Here is a 27,293-nt window from a genome sequence, read left to right on the forward strand (position 1 = left end):
ATAATTGTTATGTTATGTTATTTATATTTTTTTTCTAATTTTTTAAAGATAATATTGATAAATACTTTCAAATATCTGTCTCTCCCGCAAAGACAATTAAATTAAAATCCACAAAAAAGATTAAGAAAGGAAGCGAACAATTTTTTTTTTCATAGGAAATACGAGACAAAAGAGAGATATCGGCACCACAACTATACATTACCAGTCATTTAGTATAACTGAGCCATTTTGGAATATCACCTATGGAATTATTATGGGCAAAATTATCGGTATTCAAAACACATAGACTCAAATAAATAACAAAATATGTACATAACTAAATATCCATTCACCTTAATAGCATGCGTATAACAAAAATGGGTAATCCAAGTCACAAATATACACATTGAACTATTTTGCCTAGCATTAAGAATATTTTGATGGCCATAAGAGACTTTCTTTCATTTAGAACTATTTTGTCAGAACTAAAATTGTTTGAAGGCCAAAATGATAGTTTACTCACAGTTTAAACCAACATTGAACTAAAATACATTTCAAGGTGTATATGCTGAGAGTAGCAATCACACATGTTCTAAGAATACCACCTTTGAGGAGAGGAAATGGAAAATGTGAGTTGAATATTTAGATGAGATATATATACAGCAAGTGAATTCTTTTTAACAAAATGAAAGAGAAGATCTCCAAGACATTCTTCGAACAATAAACACAAGGTACCTTAACTGCACTACAACAAAATATATAAGCCTTTCAAAGTTAATTCACTCTCTACACTCTTCAGCTGATGGAGCAACAAATTATAACTCAGTAAGCTCCATTCTGCAGATTGAGTACTCCCTCTCAAACAATAGAAACTCCTGAATGAGAAAGTGTCAAACGTCAAATCTGTCTCCAGATTGATAAAATAAAAATTCAACAAATTCCATTGTCAGCACAATTATTTTGTTTTATCGGGCGCCAAGAGCATGTTTGGACTGGCTTTTATAAAATAAAAAATATGATTAAAAAATATTTATCTTTTATAATTTTTTAAAGCCAATAATACTATCATACTAAGGTTCTAAGAAAACCAAAAACAGGAGAGAATTTTGATAATTAAAAATACTTCTTAAATTATCTATAAAAACATCAAGATTCTTAAAAGAAAATCTGTACTAAAAAAGGTTAAATAAATTCTATTTTTTTTTTCAGAAGTCAATCCAAATGCCTTCTACACCCCCTTCTCCCAAACCAATATTTTTATCATGCACAAAGCTCAGCATCTTTGCGAATCTAAAGAATAATACAATAAAGGAGCCAATGCTTAAAAAAAGGTAATACAACCATCTTCCAATCTGTTTATTTATTTTTTATGCCAACGAAAATAATGTAACCGAGAGATAATGCCTCAAGAAAGGCATAAAACAGACTACACAGGGTGAACTTTTTAAACATAGAGCCTCCAGTAATTCTTTAAGATGAAGAAATTATCAACTTGCCTGTAATTGTTGTTGACTAAATAAGTGAAGAAACTTAGTTTCGGGGCTGCCAACCATTTCAATCAATCGATCATGGCAATCAGGCATGACTCCTGATCCCATGAGAGAGACAGAAACCTATATATGACAATAAATTTGTAAAGAATAAATATATGTACACTCCAAAACTACAAGGGGGCAAACAAATCAACTGAGAAATGATGTCCAAGTGGTTACTCAATGGTAAATGAGTAATTATTTGTGACGTTCTTGACTCATTTTATCAACTTTTACGTAGATTTTGAAGATAACAAAAAATTTAAATGTCGATCAATACCATTCATTAACTTACTTGCATACAACGGAGAATGATTTCAGGGAGACAGCATCTACGGCAAAGTCCTTTCACAATGTAGGTTGCTGGGTATTCTATGGTTCCATCTTTATTGGAGTACCAAGCATCCAATCTGGATATTTCCAATGTCACCCCAGATTGGAACCGAGGAAGCTCACCTGCAATATGAAATAAATTTAATTACTGGATCTTTCATTCAGTTTCATTAAGGACTCTAACAGTAATTCCAGCTCAAAATCATACAAGCTGTACCATAGAAGAAAGCAAATATAATGGTCACCCTACACCATTTGATTTCAATTCACAAAACTACCTACATGAAAATTCTTCCAATGACCAATTTATTCCAAATTTTTGTCAAGACTAGACCCAATATCAATTAGTAAATGAAGAATTGAAGTAATAACTGTCAAGTCCATAATCACTCAGTCAAGAGGCTTTTAATACCTTAAGGACCAACTCTTCCCAAAAACTGTTATATTTTATTTTTATTATTTAAGGAAAGTATGTTTAATAATATTTTAGGAGTAAAAATGTTTAAAAGAGTGAAAAAGAAATTTTATTATTTAATAAAAATAAGCTTTTTAAAATATTTGTATGTTTTGCGGATATATCCGAGCCGATCTGCAAATGTGCGGATCGGATCGGATCCGAGCTTAAAAAACATGGATATTGGATCCGATCCGATCCGCGTTCACCCTCCATACCACAAAAATAAATTTATTTTTCCCTCATCTGAAACACAAAGGATTCATGTGTCTAGATGCCAATGGAAGACTTTTTATTTCCAATAATCTACCTTTCCTGAGTCTAGAATTCCCAAGAACAAGCAACTCACCTCTCTTTCTCACACATCAAACACAGTCTGAGACTCTGTTGTTCTGTATATCAAATAGTGGCTATTCACCAAATGTTGAACCCACATCAGTAGAAACCTCCCCAAGAAATCAGTTATGAAAATGAGTTACACAGCAACAATATCATCAAATAGACACAGGTCGCCCAATTTTAGCCTCTTCTTAATTTTGAACCAAGAAAAGAGAAGACCCAAGGAAGCACATCATTGCAAAATAAATTTCAAGCTTGTTTTACTATATTGATGTGCAACCCATTCTGATCTACGGCTACATATACATTAACGTTGCTTACCTTTAAAACCTGCAGCCATAATTGTTCCAAGAATACCACCATCATTGAGATTGTGTGGTCCAAGTCCATCACCAGCTATTGCTAAGCAACGGAGAACAACATCAATGCAATACTTGTCCCTTGAAGATATGGAGACATTCACCTGCACAAGATTAGATTGTACATGATGCAGAAGGTAACAATGACATATTAAGCTTGGAAAAGCAGTCTCCTTACAAAGTAACAAAACATTCATCTTCCTGATTTGCAGGAAAGATGCCCATCTTCCACAATTTTCCCTTTCCAAATATTTCAAACCACAAAAGAGTTCACTCAAAGATGTAGAAAGTTATGTGAAGGGATAAAAACAAACAAAAGAAAACCATGAAAACAACAGAGCTAACTTATGAAAGTTTGTAGCAACAAGAGGTTTATGCCCCCTCTATGGTTTATTAGGCTGGATAGAACACACTTTAGAAGTTATATTTTGAACCCTGTAATATTCTTGAATTAACTTATGTTCAAGGCTTCTAAATATTCTTTTTAATATATTTTCCTTGTTTCACCCTTATGCTAACCAAGGTCTATTACTAACAAGTAGCAAGCCTACATCACCCTATATTATGTTCCTCTGAACACAAGCGACTACAATCCAAGGTATATTACAAACAAGTCTACATCGATCTATTTCATGTCACTGATAGGATATCTAGTAACGCGGAAGAGTTAGAAAGATAACTCTTTGTGCAGTAAATTGTAAAGGCTAAATTTCTTTGTTTTAAATAAAAAAACCAATATCAATAAGATGGGGAAACCATTACACGATGGGGAAAAAACACCAAAGATTAGTGAAACACAACTTTCCATCTCCCAACATGTTTTGAGAGGGAAAGACCTCCAAGGCTTCAAAGAATTCATTAAAGGTGTATACTTCATTGATTCTATCGGTGACTAGTTTAGTTTCTACCTCATAAGCCTTATTTCTCAGAAAAATCTATCAATAAAGTAGCATTAGTTGTGCTGAGCAATATACTCCAGATAGTGGTTTATACATCACATTGCAACAAAGAATCAACTGGGCAATGTGAAACTGACAACCAATATTGACATGTTTGTGATTCTTATTCTTTGTAGTAGCTTGTCAACAAAGACCAACATTGCAACAATAGCTTGTGAAATTGCTGGACAAGTTCTTGCTAGCAGGGATAGGCCACACTGGAGAAGGAATCAGATGGTTGGGTTGGAGATCAGAACGAATGAGTTCGACAGCAGCCAACAGTGGAAAGCAGCAACCACAGAAGGCCGTGAAAGACTGAAACATTGCCAGAATGGACAAGCAGCAGAAAAGGCAAAGGTTTGAGACGGCCAAAGTTGCACACAGCAGTTGACCAGACAGAATGCTCGAAAGGCCGGTGGAGAAAACACAGGAAGTGAACAGTGATTTCCGGAAAACAATGATGGTGAAAACACGGATTTTGAAGATCTGAGGTTGAGTTCTGAAAAAACGTTTAGAAAATAGAAACTCTGCAGAAGTTAAGGAGGATGGTTCCACATTGAAATGACATTGAGAATTAGCTTTTCTAGATTGGTAAGGAGAAAGTGAGAAGAGGATGACTATATGTTTAATATTAAGTACTATTGATATGATTATATTGTAATTGCATGAGACAATAGACAAGACACTTCTAATTTATATTTATAATATTAGGGAACACTGCCTATGTTGAGATTAGACATATATCAAACATGGAATTGCACTAAGGCTAGGGGGGTTGAAGGCAAAGGGGTTAGACAACTTAGGATGTAAACTTGGTATCCAGGAAAAGTGAAGAATAGAAATGGAGTATGCATTATCGTTGATTAGTAGTGAAGAATGAAGTGGTAAGGGTTAAAAGTGAGTGATCAGATCATTACACTACACTAGTAGTTTAGCCGGGGGCCTTTTATGTGGTTAATGCCTTGTTAGCTATATGCCCATTCAAATGCCTCTACTTAGCAACTTAAGTTTTTGCGATAGATGATTTCATGGCAGTGTCAAAGCTTCTAAGTCTCTAAGGTAGCGTTTGGTGGAGAGACAGAGACAGAAAGACTGAGACTGAGAGACAGAGACTAAGAGACAGGGATTGAAACAAATCTCAGTATTCTGTTTGGTGCAAAATGGGAGACAGGAATTGAAATAGGAATGAAACTCTAATTTAATTTGCACAAAGGGTAAAATTGGAATTAATTAATTGAAATGAAAGTATTTTAGGTATAAAATGTTATTAAAGTTTCAGTCTTCATCTCTAAAAATTTCAGTCTCCTGTGTCCCTACTTTTTGGAGGTACTGAAATACTGAAATTTTGGAGACAGAGACAGAAATTTTAGTACCAGTCTCTGAACTAACAAACACAATACTGAATCTCAGTCTCTCAGTCTCTGTCTCAGTACCTGAAAACAAACGCTACCTAATAGCCTGTAACTAACTTAAGTATGTAAAGACCCTTCTATCCCCTACAACTAGTGTGCTGAACTCTCCTCACTTGTGTATATAAGTACTGATTCAATACTCTAATGGGATCAGATTCAGCTTCTAAGTCTCTAATCACCCGTAACTAAAGTATGTAAAGACCCTTCTATCCCCTTCAACTAGTGTGCTAAACACACTCCTCGCTTGGGTATATAAGTACTGATTCATTACTCTAATGAGATCAGATTCTCTTCTCTTCTCTTCTCTTCTTTCAAACTATTAGATCTAGAAGATTTAATCCAAGATGAATAGTTGGGAGACACGATTTTCTTTGGAGGAGACTTAAATAGACATGTGGGTCATGATTTTTGTAGTGAATACAAAGGATAGAAGTAATTCTCCCACCAACTAACTTCTCCGGAGATCTTACAGAGGTTAAAATCATCTCTGACAGACCAATAAGGGAGACAAACCAGAGACATATAGCTTACTGCAAACATGACTTATGGCATGACGCAACAATATCATTTCCATAGAGCAGACTGCACCTAGTGGTTATAAGGAATTGAGGTTGTTTGTATTTATAATATTAGGAAAACCCCAATCCTAGTCAAATTAGGAAACAGTAATAATAAGATATATTACCCTAAACCCTAAATCCTAATGATTAATTCTAAGATATATTACCTGATATTATGATATTTGATTGACATGTAAAGTGATACTTATATTTGTTTCTAACAGAGGGCTTAACCATACTAAAGTTTAACATACAAATTCTAAAATACAGGGCAGTATGCAGGGCTTAACCATTCAATAGTTGAACATACCATTAGTTGTCGGCTTAAGATAACCTCATGACCAGCTGATGAGTAAAGGGCACTCGTCAGGGTAGTGCACACAGTAGCATCTGGACACAAACAATCTCCAGATGGCAAGCATAGCATTGAAGTGGCATGAAGTTCAAGGTAAACAGGTTCAGCCGATTCATAGACATCGTTAATAGAAGCCAGCCAAGGGGTTTCTTCTCCTACATAAAGAACAAGGGTCACAACTATGACTAGAGCCCAAATACTAATGCATCAATTTCTTTTTTAAAAAACATAATAGTTGCTCACATGTTCCGAACTTCCGATTCATTTCTAAATACTGTGTAAGATTTTCAACTAAACTCACTTTCTAGTAGTGAAAGAGATGCTGTCAGCATTTCCTCTGCTGTTGAAATGGCCCTCTTCTTTTCCTCTAACGACAGGTCAGAGGCAGGAACTTCTGCATTCTCTAGTTCAAGTTTGAGCCAATTGCGGTAGGTTGCATCACAGGAATAATATTCACGCTAGAGAAATGCAAATAAAATATAAATGTTAAGTGTTAAATAAATATCACACAAACACAAACGTAATTGTTAAGGTAGAAATGATAAGAACGAGGAAATATCTTATATCTGGCAAGCATAACCTAGCATACCCAGTCTTGGAACTCCCTCAGATGCTCAAAAACAATATCATCTTCCGACGTCTCCGGAGTTTCGGAGAGCTGTTTCAAGGGCTCAGCGAGAAAACCAAGTGCTGTGTGCGCACCTATAGGCATTGCTGGTACTCTCCACATCGAAATTAGAGCAAACTCCCTGAAGAGTATGTTGCTACATGGGGAAAACAGGTTAATTTTTTGATAAAAGGTATCATGCTAAGTAGGAGACAAGAAACTGCAGTAACTAAGAGGCGGGTGTGCATCAAGCTCCAGCAACCAAGAATCAACAAAAGAACCAGAAAAATCGGGTTCTTATCTAAAGTAGGAAATTCATAATAAATAATGTGCACAGAAAAATGAGAATAAACAGTCAAGATTAACAACAAATGTCAAACATTATTTAGATAAGTAAAAGGTATAATCTCAAATTTTATTTCAAAGTTTCGATATTGTTGCACTTTCACAAGTAGAGTTCATCAGAAACCCCAACACAACTGGAATATAATGAGGCATCCTTTACCTGTGTGTTAATGCTCGGATAAGTAATCTTTTACTAACATCTTGGAAATTAGGAATTGTTGATGGTGGTGTAAAGCAAAGCCATTGAATGGCTTTGGCTTTCTGAAGACTTTGCAGTCTGTGCTGCTCTGCAACATCTGACAGGTCAGCATATTCACCAGCCTTGATCTCCCGAGATCTCAATAAAATTCTGTTCCAAAATGTTTACTTTGAGATAGAGGAGCGTCATACACTCATATGTACAGAACATTTTTCAAGACACATCTAAATGACCCTCCAAAAACAAGCATACTCTAAAGGAAATACCTACATACCTCTCTATGATATCTTCAAAATTGCCCGTCGAATCATCCTCGGAGGAAAATGGTAAATACTCAATGGCAGAAAGGAAGATCTTGTATTTGACGTGTACACTATTGAATGAAAAAAACAAAATAAATGTTACATATAGATATTTAGTAGTGTGATTCCAGATTATAATTACTCACTAGTTGCTTTTTTCCCTTGGCACTTTTATAGAACAGTCTTGCTTTCTTAGCTGTTAGTTTCAACTCGTGGTATTATTAAATATTTCATTTAACCATTATACAAAGGAACTAGATTGCCGTGATACCATTTTTATCTTGTGGCTATTCCATCTTAATGAATTCTTTATCTAGAAATGCAAAGAATATATATAGATCCACACACCCCCCATATATACATATAAATTCCAGATAAAATGATACGGTAAAGCATTTAGTCCATGTTTGACAGCTCTCAATTTTCATGTTCGATTGGCATGTTGACAATGGTCCTCTAACCGGACACAGTTCTACTATGCAAGACATGATCATAGTTCACCTGACAAAAACTTCAATCAAGCAAACATACAAAGGTATGACAATGTCATCAATAACATTATAGATACGCATAAAAGACAAAAGCAAGGATACCTGCTGTCTAGCCTGAGTTCCATCATGTGCACAAAGAGGTCAATACAACGGTGACATGCAAGCTGAGAAGCATATATGCCAACCAGCTCCTCGTGCTCCTTTGAAAAGAGAAACAGTGCATACCTAATATTATACCAATATAAATGCATATTATAACAAATTTACATTTAACTTATAAAAGTATCCAGCTCCCATAATATACTTGAAACCATGTTGATAAAGACCACAAAGTCATCAAATATGAAGGAAACCTTTGCCAATGTTCGAAACAGTGTGCTCATCTTTGATTTTATTTGGAAAAAGAAGTCACAGAATACATACATGTGCAAAATGTTATCACCAACGCTAAGAATCTTGTCTCTAAAGGTATCTTTCATTTCCTCAGCAAGTAAATATCTCAGCACAAGGACTAGATGTGCACCAAATCGTATCATCTGAGAATCTCCATGAGGCCTGACAGGACATAACACAGAAATTTGGTCAACTGATTCCCACCAATTAGCAATTAGAAAGTCGTCCTACTAAAATGGCAAATTCATTATAAGGACTACCTCCCTTAAACGAGAAGATGTTCCCTTCAACAAAGCTAAACTTTCTCTATTTAACAATGAAAATTTGATCTCCCCAGATAGAGTTTAGTAAGAGAACACACATTTGATTCAGATAAGCTTATACTTCTCTGGTAACCCCTTACTCAATTTCAACCTCAGATATTCTCAGGAATGACAATGCTCTGATTACTGAGGTTTCTCATTAAAGCATAACTTTAATATGCCTCGATTGTCTTTCCATATGATTTACATGTCACATATCCTTAACATTCCCTTCCCCTAAGTATATGATTTCACATCCTAAATATCCAAATTAGCAATTATAATTCACACATCTTACCTTAATCTTGAAATAAATCACATGCATCAAGCTTGAAACATGTTAACTTATTTGTGTATGTTAATCGTGGGGGAAAATTCAAACTCAGTAATCAGTATCACATATGTCTCTGCATTGCTCTGATGCTCACTTTTTATGTAATACCTTCTTTGGTGTCTTTGTCCCATATCAACAGCAATAATTGAAAAGATATAGACAAGGAATAATAGACAAAAAAATACTATTAAGAAAAAATATAGCTGAAGTTCACAATATTTCTGTAAATATCATGGTTCTGAAAACCGTAGTGAACAGGCCAGTTCAATCAGGTTAACCAGGAACCGGTCACCTAACCAGTACAATTTAGACCAAAATACTAGTTGCAAAAAACCAGTCAAAGATATGGTAAAACCGGTAAAAAATACATTGAACTGGTCCAAATTTTATTGGAAAATGAACTAAAAATTTAATTTTTTGAATTTTTTTTAAATGTATATAATATATAAAAATATATATTTTTTATATCTGACTCAAACCCGCTTAATCTTGGTTGAGCCTTTAAACCTTTGGCTTTGCCGGTTCAATGACCAGCCCAGTTTTTAGAACCTTGGTACATATAAAGAATTGGCGAATTTCACTGTAGTGAGCAAATGGGATTCGAAAGGTAATAGTAGTGCAGCATCTAATCTAGCAAGTTGCTGGAATAACTCTGAAAATCTAGGCATAACAACTTTTCAGCAAGTGTGTTAACATGGAAAAGAAAAGATAACATTACTCACCTAAATATATTCTGATCATTTTCTGATGGTGCTATCCATGACCATATAAGGTCCAGTACACGTGGTATATCACCTTGCATTAAAGTCATCTGAAAAGGCAATGAATAGCTTAAGAAATCAGGAAAATAAAAGGGGAAGATATAACACAAGGTAAAATTTTATTCTCTCGATGCCTTAAGTAATTGCAATTGCACCATTAAGTTGAAGGGGGAAAATGAAGAGACCGAGAAGAAAGAAAGCTAAAGACTGCATCCTTTGAGCAATAGGCTCCATTTTAAACCAAGAAAAGATTTACAACTTCTATTGTTCTGTTTCATTCCCTTATTTTTTTTCTTTTGTTATTAAAAATATATGTAGAAATGCTCTAAAACGTGAAAATATTGAACACCTAGAAAAAACAATGACAGAAATTCGCATATGAAATAAAAACAAGCTTTTAAGCATACCTGAATTTGTCGCTGTTGCTCCTTGCATTGTTGAGTTACAGCCTCATGCATCATTTCACTAAAATGACATTAGGAGAAAAGGATTACAAATGATAACAATAAACCATCATAAAAAGCACATTTGTAACAATAATTGTACAGTTACCCTGAATGTAGCTTCTGAAGAAGAGATGAAAGTTGTCGTGGTTGCTGATTCAAAACTTGAATAGGCCAATTTTCGGGCCCATCTGTGGGATCCAAGGAGCCATCAGCGTGTCCTGGGCTTCCATTAATTACATCACCAAAAGATCTAAGTTGATCAATTCCACCAGGCAGTGAACGTGTGATTTCCAAGTCTACCTGCACATCAAGCCAAGACTTCGCCAATGCCCAGCATGCTGACTGCAAATGTTTCAAGTTATGCAATTAATCAGCATAAGCTTCCAACATTAACAGCATGATTGAGGAGAAGATTTAGAGCCTTGCTAGGTGGTCAATGATTTTTCGGCCAGCATATAGCCAACACTCACAAGTCTGCTTAAAAAATAAGAGAACAAGATGACCCAGAAGAAAAGTAGACTACATATTAGCTAAAAAATATTCATCACCTAGACTTTTTCTTTGTGGTTTGCATGCATGCAAAATATACTAGTTCATGTGTGTATCACTCAAATATGTGCAAAAGCTTGACAAAATATGGGTGCAATCATATAAAAATATAGTGTTGGCCAAGTGTTGACAAAAAAATAGCTGGCCCCCTAGAATACCCATATGAGTTATTAATTTTGCTACTTATTTTTTGGGATAAAAATTAGTTTACTATTCTACGTGCATGTAATTACGAATCAGAATCTAGCAGATAAGCTTCTACCTCCCAATCTGTACACAATGGAAGCATCCGTTTTAAGTTGCTACATTGGACTGCATATACAGCAGCTTCAAATTTCCCACCAAGCTCTGATATTTTCTGCAGAATAAATTGCAAATAAAAAGTTACATTTAACAAGTTTTATATTTTAATTACAAACTGTTAAGAGTCTAGAGAAGAGAGAATTCGAGAGAGAGAGGATGTACTATCACTGTTTTTGAGATTATAATTGATTAGCACTGAATCAGTGCATTATACAGGAGTGTTTAGCTTGTAGCCTATGCAATCCTACAGGGCAGAACTACCATCCTCTATAGGCTATACTAGTATTGATCTAGCTTACTCTATTTTAACAGAAGGTTCATGAAGTCCATATAAATGAATCAACATGATATGCTATTGAACAAAAATATAAAACTATTTATCCTTTTATTAAATTAAATATTTAAATTTGATGGTAAGATGACAAACTGGTTAAAAGACGAGGGAAATTGCAATACAAGGATGTTGAGAATAAAGGATTTAAGAGTTTAATAAGCAAGATGGTATGAGAACTGAACAGAGAGAGAGAGAGAGAGAATTATATGGAAATAACTAAAGGAAATAATGACAGTTCTATGTAGATGGAAAGAACCCAGCAGAGTGGAAGATAAAACCATATTATAGAAAATAATACCATATGGAAAAGATAAAACGTGTGGAGCAGTACATTCATTTTATTTATAAAACCTTTTAGACATAACTGAGAAAAGAACAAGTAAACAGCACAGAAGTCAATAAAACAACATTAAGTCTTCAATTAGTATTCATTTACAAACAACATTACCTCTGATGCACAATATGAAGCCCATTTCCAGAGATGCCACTGATGACCAATGCCACTTTCAAATTCAACAGCCTGCAATGTTCTACTTTTACCATTCTTCACCAGAGCTTCAACTGAAGGAAACAGGTTCAAACCTCCAAATGGACAGAGAGAGGCAGCTCTCCATGGCTGCAAAAAGCCAAAAATGTAAATAGCAGAAAGCATAGACTTCTCAGCATAAACTTATCATTTTCACTTTTCCATTGAGATCTTCACCTGTCCAGCAGAATGACAAAGTCCAGATGCCTCTTCTAGTCTTCCAGCCCTTAAAAGAGTCCAAACATCTTCTAAAAGAGATTCATCTTGTTTCTGTACCAAAAATGTAAACCATCACTGATACCAAAGTAAAAATGGGTGTGTTCACTCAATCTCCGCCTTTTAAATTCAATGTCAACAGCTATGAAGAAAATATAAAAAAAATTGAGTGCAATACGGAGTGCATTCATTTCAGCTTAAAAAAGTGGTTACTATAACTATTCATAAAGCCTTTTCCATTAGCTATTTTTGCAGCTTCAAAGAGCACCAAAATAGTTGTTTTATCACTTTATGGAGTTTGACCTTTCCAAAAAAAAAAATACCTTATATATTATCTCAATATTTTTATACATATCATTTAATTGAAAAAGCACATTTGTTTTGCAACAAAAAGTTAACACAAACAAGCCCATAACAAAAAACTTTGAAAAGGCTTTTACTAGAAAGAAAATAGACGAGTAAATAGAAATGCATTAACTCAAATCATAACAAATAATCCACAAGAGTAAGGTCTTCCTACTGTCAGCGGCAACTGATATGAGCAAAAATTTGTCCTAAAAAATCATAAAATTTCTATGTGAAGAAGTGTAACAAGTAGTGCACCATAATGGGATCACCTCTCCCAATCACCATCAACACATCCACTGACAACGGAATTTCCGGTCCTTTCTCGCAAATCCACCTGGTCATTGGTTCTTCTTCCCCTAAACTGAACTGCCATTGGCTGTAAGTGGGTATTCTGGGTGAAATGGAACCCAGATGGCAGTGTTAATAAATTCAAGGCACGGCTTGTCGCAAAGGGTTTCCTTCAGAAGGTTTATTTTGATTATTATGAGACATTTTCACCAATGGTGAAGCCAGCTACTATTCAGGTAGTATTGACCCTAGCCCTCACTAATGGCTGGGTTCTAAACCAATTGGATGTGAATGTGTTCCTAGATGGTGTGCTTAGTGAAGAGGTGTACACTGAAGCAACCGGAAGGGTTCACGGATAATTCTGGGCTGGTATGCAACCTATACAAGTCGCTATACGAACTAAAACAGGCTCCGGGGGCTTGGTTTGAGACGCTGAAAACCACACTTAACAAAACTTGATTTCCAGTGGGCAAAAACTGTCTTGCCTTTTGCTGGTCTATGTATTCAACATATAGATATTACAAAGATCATTGGCTGAAATGTAGGCTAATTTCAAGGGATGCTTCGGTTATTTCTCTCTAGGCTAATTTCTAGGGATTACTAGGCTATCCTAATCTATTTTAGGAAATACATATATGTAATAACATGTATACATAATACGGAAATTAGATAAAGTAATAACACTTAAGAGTCTCGGGTTCAACAGTGCCAAATGTGAACTCTCTCTCTTCATCAGGTCTGATCAGTCTCAGGTTAGCTATATCCTAGTCTATGTTGATGACATAATCATCACAGGCTCCACCTCTTCCTATATTCAAGAGCTTGTCACCAACCTTAACATCAGATTTGCTTTTAAAGACTTGGGAGACTTGCACTAATTTTTGGGAATAGAAGTACAGAAACGCTTAAATGGCTCTCTTTTTCTGTCCCAACAGAAGTACATCAGGGATGTACTTGAAAAGAGCAAAATGGATAAAGCCGGATCCCTTTCAACTCCTATGGTTTCTGGTCTCAAGCTGTCACATAATGGCAGTTCTAAGTTTGATAACCCTACTCTCTATAGGTCGGTTGTTGGTGCCCTGCAGTATGCTACAGTCACAAGACCTGAAATCTCATTTAGCATCAACAAAGCTTGTCAATCCATGTCCTCCCCTCAAAAGACTCATTGCAAGGCAGTAAAACGAATCCTTAGGTATCTTGATGGAACTCAGGAGCTTGGACTTGAGTTCAAGCCAGCTGCAGATGCACAGATCCAAACCTAACAGGATATTGTGATGTTAGCTGGGCTGCTGATATGGATGACAGGAGGTCCAACATCAGGTGCCCATGCGTATCTTGGCCCTAACATCATGTCTTGGTGGTCCAGGAAACGGCCCAAAGTTGCCAGATCTAGCACTGAGGCCGAGTATAGGAGTATGGTGGATCTGACCTCAAGGCCAGTTGTATATTGTGACAATCTTAGTGCTATTATGCTCGCTCACAACCGTGTTTTGCACAATAGGACAAAGCATATGGAGTCATGGAAGGGAAGCTACTGATTGCCCATATTCCCTCTTATGAGCAGCCAGCTGATATGTTGACTAAGGAAGTGTCTAAATCAAAATTCCTAGGTCTAAGGAAGAAATTACTTATAACAGATTTTCAGAATTGTGGAGAGCCCAGTTTCAAGGGGTATAATAGATTGAGTTAGGAAAGCATCTAGAAGAGTCTAGAAGCCAGAAGTGGTTACTGATCCAATATACATTTGATGTGGTTACTGAACACATTTGATCCACTAACTCCTCTGTGTGCATCCTTTGTGCATACACTCTCAAGAAAACTTGAGAAGAGTTATATTTGTCGATGCCATTAACTACTAGCAACAATCAGAGGCCACAACCTATTACATTATCCTGACCGCATAACAAAGGCTCTTCCTCAGTATGAATCACCATAAGCAGCACACAAAGATCTGGTTTTGAATTAATATCAACTTTGGGAAAAGCAAGATTAGCTAATTTTGTCATGGTTGATGGCACCCATGATTTAATCTACCCAGGCTTGTAGGCTGTGATTATGCTTGGCAGATTTGGGAGAAGATCTACATGCACTATCCCTCTAAAGCTCATCCACACCACATGAAAAGTGAACTCAGCAAAACTACAACAGGTTCACAGTCAACCTCAGTATTTCTTACAAATCAGGGCTTTCGTTGATTCCATTGTTTCAATTGGACTCCACTTTACCTAATGCAGAACATAAAGTGAGCATTCTTTTATGAGGGAACAATGGGCTGTGGTGGGTTTTGTATTTAACTTGCTTAGTTGGTGAGGGAATAAAAAAGTGAGCATTCTGTTATGAGGCGGTTGGGAACCATAAAGCGGTGGGGAAGTAATGAGAGGGCATTAAAAAAAATGGCATTCAAGAGACCAGATTCTCTCCTATTCCGAGTCTGATCCCAACTTTCTGAATGCCCCCCTCAATAGTCAATACATCAGAAATTTGGGATGTTACAAGTAGCACATCCCATGAATCCAAAGGTGCATAATAAATTTCCTCAACAAAACAAGCTTCAATTCCTTACTCTACAACATGTTGCAAATCATGACTCCTAATTACGATGCAACAAACTTCCTCAACAATCAGCATTTTCCATGGTTCTGAAAATCGGACCGGACTGACCGGTCGGACTGGTCCAACCGCAAACCGGACAGTAACACAGTTCGGTTTACTGTCCCAAACAGGTGATTATAAAACCGTTTGTAAACCACTGAACCGACCGAGAACCGGCCGATCAGACCAAACTGGTACCTGGCCGGTTTACTCTAAACGATGCCGTTTAAAAAAAAAGAGAAAGGGTTCCTGAATTGAGAAACCAGTCTCTCCCCCTTTCAGGCTTTCACTCACGCAGAGCTCTTCCCCATTCTTCCTTGAAAACCCTAGCCTCCATTGCGCCGTCATTGGTCTCACCATCGCCGCTTGGTTCATCATGGTCGTTCGCCAAATCTCCTGGTTCGTCGTGCTCAACGACCCTCCCGTTCGCCCAATGCCAGCGTCTCCAGGTCTTGCTCCAACATCGTCTGTCCGTCGTGTTCGTCGCCACCTCCCCAGCATTCGTCGCCACCTCCCCATCGTCCGTCTCCATCTCACCAGTGTTCATTGCCAGCTTCCTGTCGTCCGTCGCTCTCCCTCAAATCTATGGTCACTGCCCTCGCCGAAGGTAATGCCTCGGATGCTCAGTCAGTGCTCGGTGCTTTTTCTTGGTTGATTGGCTCTGCTTGATGATAAGTTTTAACTCTCTTACTGGCTTGTTCTTGCTCGTTTCGGGTTGCTTAACTCTATTACTGGCTTACTGATTGATGATAAACTGATACTGATAAATTGTTATTGGCTTGTTCTTGTTTTTTTTTTCTGTTGTTAAATTTTGTTAAAAGTTTCTTGATGATAAATTTTGTGCTCATTGCCTAAAGGAATACTTGAAATTCAATCACAAAATGTAACAAATTGTGTATTGAAATGAACTCGCATAATCATCGTCTTACTGACATTTTAGTAACTATGTTTTACTGTTTTAGCTCCCAGAAACCAGGTAATTATCATTTCCGTCTATGTTAATACCATTGAATAGAAGGAAACACTAAAATGATGTGATTAATCACTATTATGTCAACTTGTGCAAAGTTTGAATGTTGTTAATTTCACCTTATGCTTAATATCAACAAGCCTCACTTTTTGACTTAAAATTTAACTGTTTGACACTATGCAATTTGATTTATTGGTTAAGAAATCACCTTCTAGAATCTTTGGGATTTCATACTTTAAAACTGAACTTGATTAGCCAAATAAAGTGGCAACAAACACGCCAAAACATGAATACATGTATCTTTGATAGTACATTTTGCCATAAGTTGGTGCTTAATATTCTTATTGATTTCTAAGGTTGTTGTTTTTGTTTTAACTTTTAAGGCTGTGTTTTGTGCTCAATTTTCATTTTGTAGGAAATAGTTGGAGGTACATAAGAATTAAAAAAGAAGACTATCCCAATGGTACTACTATGTTGATTCTGGTCCTCCACAAGCTTGAACATAGATGTCATTTTATATTTGGATATTTTCTTTTGTCATTTAACTTTTAAGATTGTATTTTGATAAGATCATAAGATTTTAGTTGATAACATTTGATATACTGCCTTAAATTTGGAAGACATTTTAAGATTTATATTAGACTATACTTATGTTTTAGGATATTTATTTATATTTTGTCTGTTATTTTATTATAAAACAGTTTTTACGGTTGAACCAGTTGGACCAATGAACCAGTAAACCAGTAACTAAAGTGGTTTGATGACCGGTCCGGTTTTTATAACCTTGGCATTTTCTGTTCTTCTTTTGAGAGATTGTGGTGGCCAGCTACTGGTAGACTTGGCCAAAGCCAAAAAAAGATGCTCTAGAGGTTCCAACACTTATATTTTTCTCCTGCAAGGTCTCCTAGTCCTATGAGTAGTGTCTTTAACCATATCATAATACATCTATCTTCTTCGATTCTCTAAATCTCTCTATGCACTTTCCTTATCTTGTTTTCCAATACTTTTTAAACAGATACCATGCATCAGGGAGAGAATTATTGCATGATCTATCAATCCAAAATCTTCTGCAATAACAACTAAATGGCTAACTTCATGATACTATATGCAAGTTCCAATATGAAAAGTATAAATTATGGTTTTTAAATCTATTGAAGGTAAGTAAAGAAGAAAGGAAAATAAATTGGTATATGGTATATCCATGTATGATATAGATCAACGTGGGAACCAAGTGACTGAAGTATGAAACGGCAAAGCAATCATGTGTAAAATACCATGTCATCAGGCAATAAGTTTGCATTTTCACGAGTCGGAGCATCAAAATCCAAGTGATGAACAATGTTCATATCAGCTTTCTCTTTCCTTAAGTATCGTTGAGTATGATGCCAAACACCAGAACTAGGAAGATAACTACCAACATGAGATCCACGCACCTACAAAATAATGCAACATCATATGTAACCAAACAAGAATACTAACACATAAGGTGAGGCAATATGAAATATAAAAGTTTATCAATTTGGGACGGATTGCAATAATGAAAAATATGCACCATTATTTTGAATAAACCAAAGCTTATTTGCAACTTGTACTCAATGCACCTAAAATTATTTCAAACAAGTAACTTCATAAGATGGTGCATCAGGTGCAATTATTATGGATACTTTATTGTGTGCTTATATGTAATAAGAGACAAAATAAAGAAATAAATTATGGTTTACTGTGTTCTTATAAACCCTAAATAAATTATGATGATAATGACTTTAAATCATGTACTTAATACAAATCACCTCAAAATAAAATACCATAGATTCTAAAATCTCCAATTTAAACAATTAAACAATAGACCAAAAAGAAAGTAAAGTTTTGATGAAAAGTATGGGCGCTGCATATTATTCTTCAGTGCACTTCACTAGGCTGGAGTACTTGCATCTTCATGGGTTTTTCTTTGCTTTCAAAGTAGTAAAATTTCAATTATGCGAAGGGACTGGTACCTATGCTGTTTGGTTTCTAATTTCATTTCCTATTTCATTTTCAATGTTTTCTGTTTTCATAATTTTGTGAACAAAAAAAGTGAGAATAAATATCAGTTTTATGTTTACATTTCCAGTTTTCACTGTTTCCTTCATAAAAAAGGAAAAACAGAAGTTCTGAAAAATGAAAATGAGGGGGGAAAAGAAAAACATAAAACCAAATATGTTCCAGGTTTCATTCTTGATTTTCATTTTGCATTTCAATAGTTTCTGACACTATTCTAGGGAAGATAACGTATTGAGATATATTTTATAGATTTGGTTGTACAGTGAATTAGTGGTTAATAGAGTAAGCTAGTGAGGAAGCTAAGTGTAGAACATTCTCCCAGAATTATAGGTTTCCTCAGCACGTTGCTCTATCTCACTGATACCAGTTATTACTTCTAAGTTCTAACACATTATTTGTGAATAGAATCAACTTTCCACACAGCAAATGTAAAAATGAATTACCTTTTCTTCCAAGTCAAGAGCTTTTGAAGCTAAACCCTCCAACCACTGGACTATCCGAAGGCATAATTGAGCAGTATGGTCTTCTGAAACAAACTCACAAGCCACAGCATGGGAGGTTCCTGACACCTGTGATGAGTCAATAGATCTCAATCATTTATTCAGAGGACTCAGATGAGTGATTGATTATCTAACCATGTAAAATAACACCGCCGACACACACACAACATACCGGTATTTGCTCTTTAGATAGTTCTTCAGTCACTGCAAAAGAAAGAACTGTCAGAGGATAAAGCTACAAATAAAACATGAACATGCATAGCATCCAAAAAGAAATGCAAGAAAGGAGAACAGAATTTGGAAGGATGAACTTAAGCTACAGAGCCACTCTTTTGTGTATCTCTCCTATAATGATTAAGGATGGATACTTACAGGGACTTAGTACTTAGTAGAATATGTTGGGGAAAATGTCCTAGCGAACTGGAAATTCATCTATGTGGGAAATCAGTTACCAGTAAATAATTTTCTCAACATCCAATTGGAAGTTTTCTGAAGTATGAGATGAAGATTAATATCAAATCAATTACCTTCCCATCCTTAAAAGATCAAATTATAAAGGTGATTTAATGAATGAAAAGTCCAACCAATAGCAATGTTGAGTGCATCAATGCAAAGAGAAATAATTTGATATTTTTAAAAATAGATTTGAAAGGCACCTGAAACCTTAAGAATTACACAAAATCAAACCCACTCAAAAGGTCATCATTAAACTATTAAAATAGAATATCAAAGGTTTGAGATATATTTCCTTTTCCATAAACAAACCACAGCAAAGACCACGTTGCAGCCTCATCAAGCAAGAGCTGAGCCTTCTGCCTCATCAATTTGTCCTCAACAACTCGATGCTTAACATTCAAACCATACCTATAAAACAACATCAATTATAGTATGAAAAGTAATTTCATAATACAGGTACACTCACAATATTTATTATATGTCGTTGAAAAGGCTGAGAAAATATATATGAGAAAAAAGCTTGCTCTTCTTATATATATATATATATATAAGACTATAGTCAGCAATTACAACGAATGAGTGTGATAATTTTCTCGGAGTGCTTAGTTTCTATACAACTAATTCCTAGGCCTGACTAGTTTCTACATAGTCAAATGTTTCTTTCCAACATCCTCCCTTAAGCTGGAGCATATAAGTTAAATGTTCCAAGCTTGCTACACAGATACTGAATCTGACGTACACCGAGTGACTGAAAATATCTTCTAGATGTTCACCGAAGCTTGTTGATTTAGTGATTACTTCCTTTGAGAGAACTTTTTCTCAAACAAAATGACAGTCAACTTCGTTGTTTTGTTCTTTCATGAAATAGTGGATTAGAAGCTATATGAAAGACTGCTTGATTATCACAAAATAATTTCATTTCTTTGAAGTCACCAAATCTTAACTCTCAAAGAAGCTCTTTGATCCAAATGAGTTCACAACTAACTGTGGCCAAAGCACAGTATTCTGCTTCAGCATTAGGGTGTGCTACAACATTTTGTTTTTTACTTTTCCAAGAGACAAGATTTCCTCCAAGAAACAAGCAATAACCTATAGTAGATTGTCTATCAACGGGACAGCCTGCACAATTTGCATCACCGAAACCAATAATGTGAGAATTCCCTTTTTCTTCATAAAATATACCTTGTACAAGCAATCTTTTAATATATCTCAATATTTACATTACTGCATTCCAATGATCTAAGCAAGGAGATTGCAGAAATTAACTTACTACAGCTAATGCAAAACAAATGTCTGCTCCAGTAATAGTGAGATATAGAAGTTTTCGAATTAATATTTATTCCTTTCAGGATACTAATATTGGCTCCCACTAATTAGGTAGTAACTTAAGATTTGGATCCATTAGACTGCCAGTTGGTCTACAATTCATCATCTTAAGTTTCCTTGAGTATATCTAGAGCATACTTCTTTTAAGAGATAACAACACCAATGCTAGATTGGGCAACTTCAATTCCAAGAAAGCATTTTAGCTTGCCCAAACCTTTGGTTCAATTTTCAACTGATTAATCCTTTCATGACCATCACCTGTGATAACAATATCATCCACGTACATTATCAAGTAAACACTTTTCCCTTGTGAATTATGACAGTATAAAACCGAATGATCTGCCTCGCTTTGTTTCATCCGAAAGCTCAAAAAAAGCTGAATTTCAAAAACCATGATTTGGGGGATTGTTTCAGTCCATAGATTGAACATTGCAACTTGCAAACTAATCCAAACACCCCTTGAGAAACAAAGCCAGGCGGTTGCTCCATGTAAACCTCTTCCCCTAGATCACCATGAAGGAAGGCACTCTTGATATCCAATTGATGTAGCAACCAATGACAGATAGCAGCCATAGCTAAGAAAAGATGAACTGAAGTGATTTTGGCTACGGGAGAAAAGGTATCTCCATAGTCAAGGCCATAAATTTGAAAGTATCCTTTTACAATAAACCTTGCTTTAAGACAAGGAATTTGTCCATTTGGACTGACTTTGATTGTGTATACTCAAATACATCCAACTGTGGTTTTGACTGGAGGAAGAGAGACCAGCTCCCAAGTACCACGATGCTCTAAACCTTGCATTTTATCAATCATGGCTTGACACCATCCTAGATGATCAAGTGCCTCTTCAACTCTTTCGGGTATTGAAATAAGTGATAGATGCTACAAAGGTGCACTAAGACGAAGATAATTGGTGATAACTATAAATAGGATGTGGATTTCTGGTGGACTGTGTACCTTTGCGAACTACTCTGATATGAAAAGTAGTTTTGTAATAAAAGTACACTCACCATATGTCTTGATCAGGACAGCATCAACAAATGAATTTTAAATATGATCTTACAAAACTTAGCAAGATGCTACAAATTAAAACAAGGTTTCTAAACAAGAAAAAATAAAAAATACTAGAAGATAGCCCTATGTACTTTTTGTTTTGGTCCACTGTAATACTGTATGAGCTTTTATTAGAAGAGTGGAAAATCTTTTGCAATTAATTTTAAAAAAAGCATGGTTTCTGTTGAGAGAGGTTGTATATTATATCATACATTTAGTATACTAGACAGTTATTAAATATGTCAATTTTCTAGATATACGTAACCAATATTTGTTTCCTAATTTATACAAGAAATCATAGTCATTACACAATAATTACAAATTATGGAAATTAATTGCCAAAATGCCTATATACTACAACTATTTTTTACAACAACGAATAATATTCAGCTCTTCGTATTTTCCATCTTTTTTTCTCAAATTAACCCAAACCTCTCAATCTGGGAGCCTAGTGACCTTTTGCTACCTTCATTGTGTCTTTGGCTCTGTGGTCTTTGCCGATGTGCCTCATCAGCATTGTAAATAACTAGATCTAAAGCTTTCAGTCAGATGTCTTTTCCTAGGCATACTCAAAAAAAGAAAGGGTAAAAACACTGTAACCCATCTAGTCAATCATATTTTGTTTCCACGGATTTCACCTTTAATGAAACTTAGTCATTGTTAAGCTATAATCAATTTCAAGAGGAAAATTAGCACACAGGAATTGCCACTTCAAGTATTGTTAGATCCAACCAATTTATCATGTATAGCTAGCCTCTCTCCTATACCAGTGGAATAAACTCAAGAAGAAGCAAACAGACCAGTTTTCATGTAACATGTAAGAAGGAAACCTAATCCAATTGGTCCAACAACAACTTCAAGAGTTTGAACCTATAGTAAGATTGTTGAGAGACCAAAAGAAAACATATGAATGGCGTGCAACAAGATAATCAATATTGTAAGATAAAAAGAAAGGAAGGAAGCATTACAGTTTTCCAACTTCCTATAGACAAAATGTAATTTAATAATTCCAGCATAATATTGAGTCTATGTGTGTGAATGCTTACAGTGCAAGACTTTCAAGTAGAATGATATTTATGCTGATTACAGTAGTAAATATACCTGATAGATTCTGAAACATCTCGACATGCATTCTCAAAACGTAGTATCAGATCAGAAACAGGCATCAATCCTGTAAATGAGTTCAACCAAATCAAAATTACATGATTCATTTCTCATGCCCCTACAATTTGTGACAGAAAAGACACATGCTCAAAGGAGCACAAAGTCGTAATCTCAACATGGGAAAGTCCAACTAAATGCCCAAAAAATATGAAGAAATGTCATGTAACTACAAGAGATCAAATGATACAAATGACACCATGTCCTTTTCGGGGAAAGATGGAGTGCGCAAAAGCAACAAAAAGGGTACATCAATACAATAAATCCCTCCCTTCCCTTTGTAAGAGCTTATTGGAAATTTCACAATAAAATTGCAAGCTAAACTCCTAAAAGAAGGCAAATAACAACTAACCCTTTCCTAAGGCCAAAGATAGAAAGCATGGTTGTCAGGATCACATAGGGTTGCATGCTCCTGCGCTCATGGAAGCTATTACCATTCTCGTGCCTACTCTTCAGCACAGAGTTGAAGGAATGGTTCCGACTGCAACGCAGGAGCGATAGGATTGGTGGATCCTTGAGAAGTAGCTGATTCAGGTAAAACACTAAGGGCATGCCCCCTCTCTTGAGGTGTATATATGAATACAATTGTCTATTGCCAACTTGCATTCCATGATATGTTCCTAATTCTCATTCATCCCCCCCCCCCTCTTTTTTTTCCCTGTTCTCCTCACAAGCTTGAAGAAGGTCTTAGCATGAACCATTATGCTTCTAGAAATTTAAAACAAACAAGAAAAATATATACTTGCTGGTATCAAATGAAACATCAAGTTCAAAGAGATCATGTGTATCCTGAATTAACAGAAAAAAAAATAAAAAAGAAAAGAAAAGAAAAAGGCAGATGAATGAAATGAAGTTTACTAGGTACTGTATATAAATAAATGTACTTGCAGCACCTTGCATAGCACAGTCAAGCAGAGATCCAAATAAAGTAAAAATCGTTTCTGCACCATCTCCCAATGAGTCACCATCCTGTTTACAAGCTTTTAATGAGTGGCGTATAGAGTCAAAACCAGCATCAACAACAGGGATTCCTTGAATATCAGAAGACAGCATCCTTTTAGAGGAAGGTTGTATCTTTTCTTCATAGTATTCAGCATCAAGACCCTCAACCTCTTGTTTAATGTTTTCAAGAAGAAGTGCAGCATTAGTAGGGCTGTGGATACTTTGGCCATCATATAAAAGCCCAGTTTCACTCAACTTGGAAGCTGAGTTATCTTGATGGATTGAAGCACCAGAAGTTGAGTGCCTCTTCCTGCATCAATTCCATTCTTGAAAGTCAACACAGAAGTCTGAGAAACACTAACAAAACCCTAGCAATTAAATGATTTGCAGTTTTAAAAAGAATACAGAGCTAAGATTATAAAGAAGACCACCAAGTTCTCACACTCCCAAGGAACTCAAACCTTTCAATACTATCTTCCATATACCATCCAATGCACCAACCCACAATCATTAACAACACACTCAATTAAGGGAACCACAACAAATGTAGGTAAATTTTTCGCAGATTCATAGGTTAAGATATCAAGCAATCAAAAAAAGTAATTGTGTGTTGTGCCCTAATACCTAGTGACTCACAACAGGAAGGGAACTCCCAACTTAAAAAAAAAGAAATGAAAAAGGCAATGGTTGATATGCAGCTTTGAATATGGAACAATGGAGAGAGGAAGATTCAAATACCCGTATCTGCGAAACTTCTGTCTAGTGGAGAGGTTCTGAGGATCGAAGATGCTGGGAGAGGTGTCCATTCCGTCATCCATAGTGGTTGAACTGTAGATTACTGCGATCAATAACAGCGAGGATGCAAAGGATGGCAGAGAAGACGCGAAGTGAAGGAGGAAGAGGACGCGTGATGCGCCAGTAGTGGAGCACACGAGGAGCGAGAGCGGTGGAGCAGCGGCGGAGGGTGCGACGGCTCGAGGCTGGAGGCCGGAAGGCAGCCGCGGAGGATTTAGAGGGAGTGACAGGGTTTTACGGATTTTTTTTTTTTTTTGTGGGGTGTTAGAGCTGACTGGGGCTAACCCTGTTCCAACCCTTTTCTTTTGGGCTTTTCTGGAATCAGGGCCTGTAAGATTTTTCTTTTTAACTTTTGGTACTATGGTTCAAAATTGTTAAAGAAGACTTAGAAGTTAGAACTGCTCCTAGAGGCTAGAGCTGAACTGACGTTATTATAAGCAGATGAGGTGCTTTTAGAAGCATATAAGCTGAGATAGAATTTTTTAAAGATGATTTGTATTTATTAAAGTTAAAAAATTTAATATAATTTTATATATTAATTAATTTTTAAATTTAATTTTTATATTTATGTCTAATGTAGTATTTTTTAATATTAAAAATTATTTTATCAAATACAATTATTATTTATACTTATTAAAAGTTATTTTTAATTTAATTTACTAAACATAAGTGCTATAACTATTAAAAAGCTATTTTTTGAATACTAACTTTTATAAGTTACTTTTGAAAAATAAAAATTTTATCAAACCAAGTCTAATATTATTTTATCATCAACCAACTAATATTATCGATGTTTGAATCTTATCTTGTACATACATTAGCGGCAAAGAAAGACGTTAGGATGTTGGCCATGTCGTCAGAAAATTCCAAGGTCCATTCTGGAGAACTTCCCGAGATATCATTTGGCCCTGGAGATCGCTGATGCCACGACCTTCTCGAGGACCTGCCAATGATAATCACAACGAGAATTGAGACGGATTTATTCAAATAAATCTTGGTGGACACAGGGGCTGATTCAAACATCATGTTTTGAAACGTATTTGGCGCCCTGGGACTTAAGGAGAACGACCTCAAAGATCACCGTCATGGGGTCGTAGCATTGGGAGACAACTACATTAAATCTGACGGTTCTGTCACCCTCCCAATCTGCATAGGTTCCGGGGCGAGCCAGAAGTAGATAATGGCTGAGTTTGTGGCCCTAAGGGATTCTATGGCCGATAACATCATTCTTGGAAGAAGGACCATCAACGAGTTGTCGGCCATCATTTACACGAAGCTCCTCACAATGAAATTCGTGGCAGATGATGGATCTGTGGGGTTGTTCCGGGGAGACTTGGAAACAGCAGTTGCTTGGGACAACGCTAGCCTAGCACTTAGAAAGAAATCAAAGGAGGCAGTCGTGGTGTTCTTGGCAGACCTAGATACCAAGATTGACGAGAAACTGAGACCTGAACCACAAGGAGATCTGGAGAAATTTCAGGTAGGGGATACGGAGGATAAGTTTACGTTCATAAATCGAAGCCTCCCCCATAAATTGAAGAAACATCTTATGGAAGCCATTAGGGCAAATAAAGACCTTTTCGCCTGGACTCCCGCCGACATGCCGGGAATAGACCTTGACTTCATGTCGCACCGCTTGGCCATGAAGCCAGAAGCCCAACCGGCCACACAGTGAAGGAGGAAAATATCGTGGGAAAGAGCTGACGAGGTAGCCAAGCATATGGCTAGGGTTGTGTTTGGCAAACGCGTTGGGGAAGGAAGAAGCGCATTTGAGTTTCTTGAAAGTTTTCTTTTTATGTTTGGCAACTTTTATCCCTTTGAACGCAGAAATGATTTTACCTCTGAACGCACGTTCAGGTGAAGCTAAAATTTGTAGTTTTTGCATTCACGTTCATGGTGGCTGATTACCGTTGGAAAATTAGGTAAGAAATTTATTTCTTTTTTACCAACTCTACCCTTCATTTTCTTCTATAAAAAGGATACCAATAACTATTACTTTTACAGTAATTTTTGTAATTCTTCCTAGTTCTTCATAGTTCTTTGTTCAAATTTTTTCATTAAAATCGTTCAGATTTGTTTCAATCACTAACAAAGTGAATATTTTAATTTTTTTATTATTTTTAGGACTCTTTCATATTTTAATTTTTATGTTTTTTATTGTATTTTTTTATTTATATGATAAACATCTTTATATTATTTATGTAGTGTTCTAATTTCTCATATTATGTTTTTATATGAGTTTTTTTTTTTATCATTTACTATACTATTCTTTATATGTATATTTTTTATAAATTCTTTTTTTATTTTTATTTGGCTTTGTTCATATTATTTTTTATTTATTTTATTGTATTCTTTTATTCTTATAACAAATGTTATTGACTATTTTTTATTTTTTTTAGTGATATGATTTTTTAGATATTTTATTAATTTTTATGATATTTTTATTATTTTTT

General features: G+C 35.7%; 1 protein-coding gene across 1 annotated transcript; it reads right to left on the reverse strand.

Annotated features, from left to right (window-relative positions):
- Positions 1-343: 343 nt before the first annotated feature.
- Positions 344-25,062, reverse strand: LOC130965405 (nuclear pore complex protein NUP107). Its single transcript, XM_057890172.1, has 24 exons — positions 24,784-25,062; positions 23,997-24,355; positions 23,044-23,113; positions 19,856-19,971; positions 19,280-19,311; positions 19,051-19,176; positions 17,842-18,000; positions 12,331-12,423; positions 12,076-12,243; positions 11,253-11,348; positions 10,548-10,783; positions 10,403-10,460; positions 9,957-10,045; positions 8,629-8,760; positions 8,308-8,430; positions 7,687-7,785; positions 7,374-7,562; positions 6,851-7,025; positions 6,563-6,719; positions 6,217-6,416; positions 2,959-3,100; positions 1,807-1,967; positions 1,476-1,592; positions 344-854 (listed from the first exon to the last, which is right to left on the reverse strand). Exons 1-24 carry the CDS (start codon positions 24,861-24,863, stop codon positions 795-797), a joined length of 3,237 nt encoding a protein of 1,078 aa, XP_057746155.1. The 5' UTR covers positions 24,864-25,062; the 3' UTR covers positions 344-794.
- Positions 25,063-27,293: the final 2,231 nt, after the last annotated feature.

Source organism: Arachis stenosperma, chromosome 1 (assembly GCF_014773155.1).
Source record: "Arachis stenosperma cultivar V10309 chromosome 1, arast.V10309.gnm1.PFL2, whole genome shotgun sequence".
Taxonomy (NCBI): Eukaryota; Viridiplantae; Streptophyta; class Magnoliopsida; order Fabales; family Fabaceae; genus Arachis; species Arachis stenosperma.

Coding starts and splice junctions, on each gene's coding strand:
- LOC130965405 (XM_057890172.1), bottom strand. CDS start 24,863: ATGGATGACGGAATGGACACCTCTCCCAGCATCTTCGATCCTCAGAAC. Junction 19,177..19,279: donor TATCTAAAGAGCAAATACCG/GTATGTTGTGTG, acceptor GACTCATCACAG/GTGTCAGGAACCTCCCATGC. Junction 855..1,475: donor TTAGTCAACAACAATTACAG/GCAAGTTGATAA, acceptor TTTCTCATTCAG/GAGTTTCTATTGTTTGAGAG.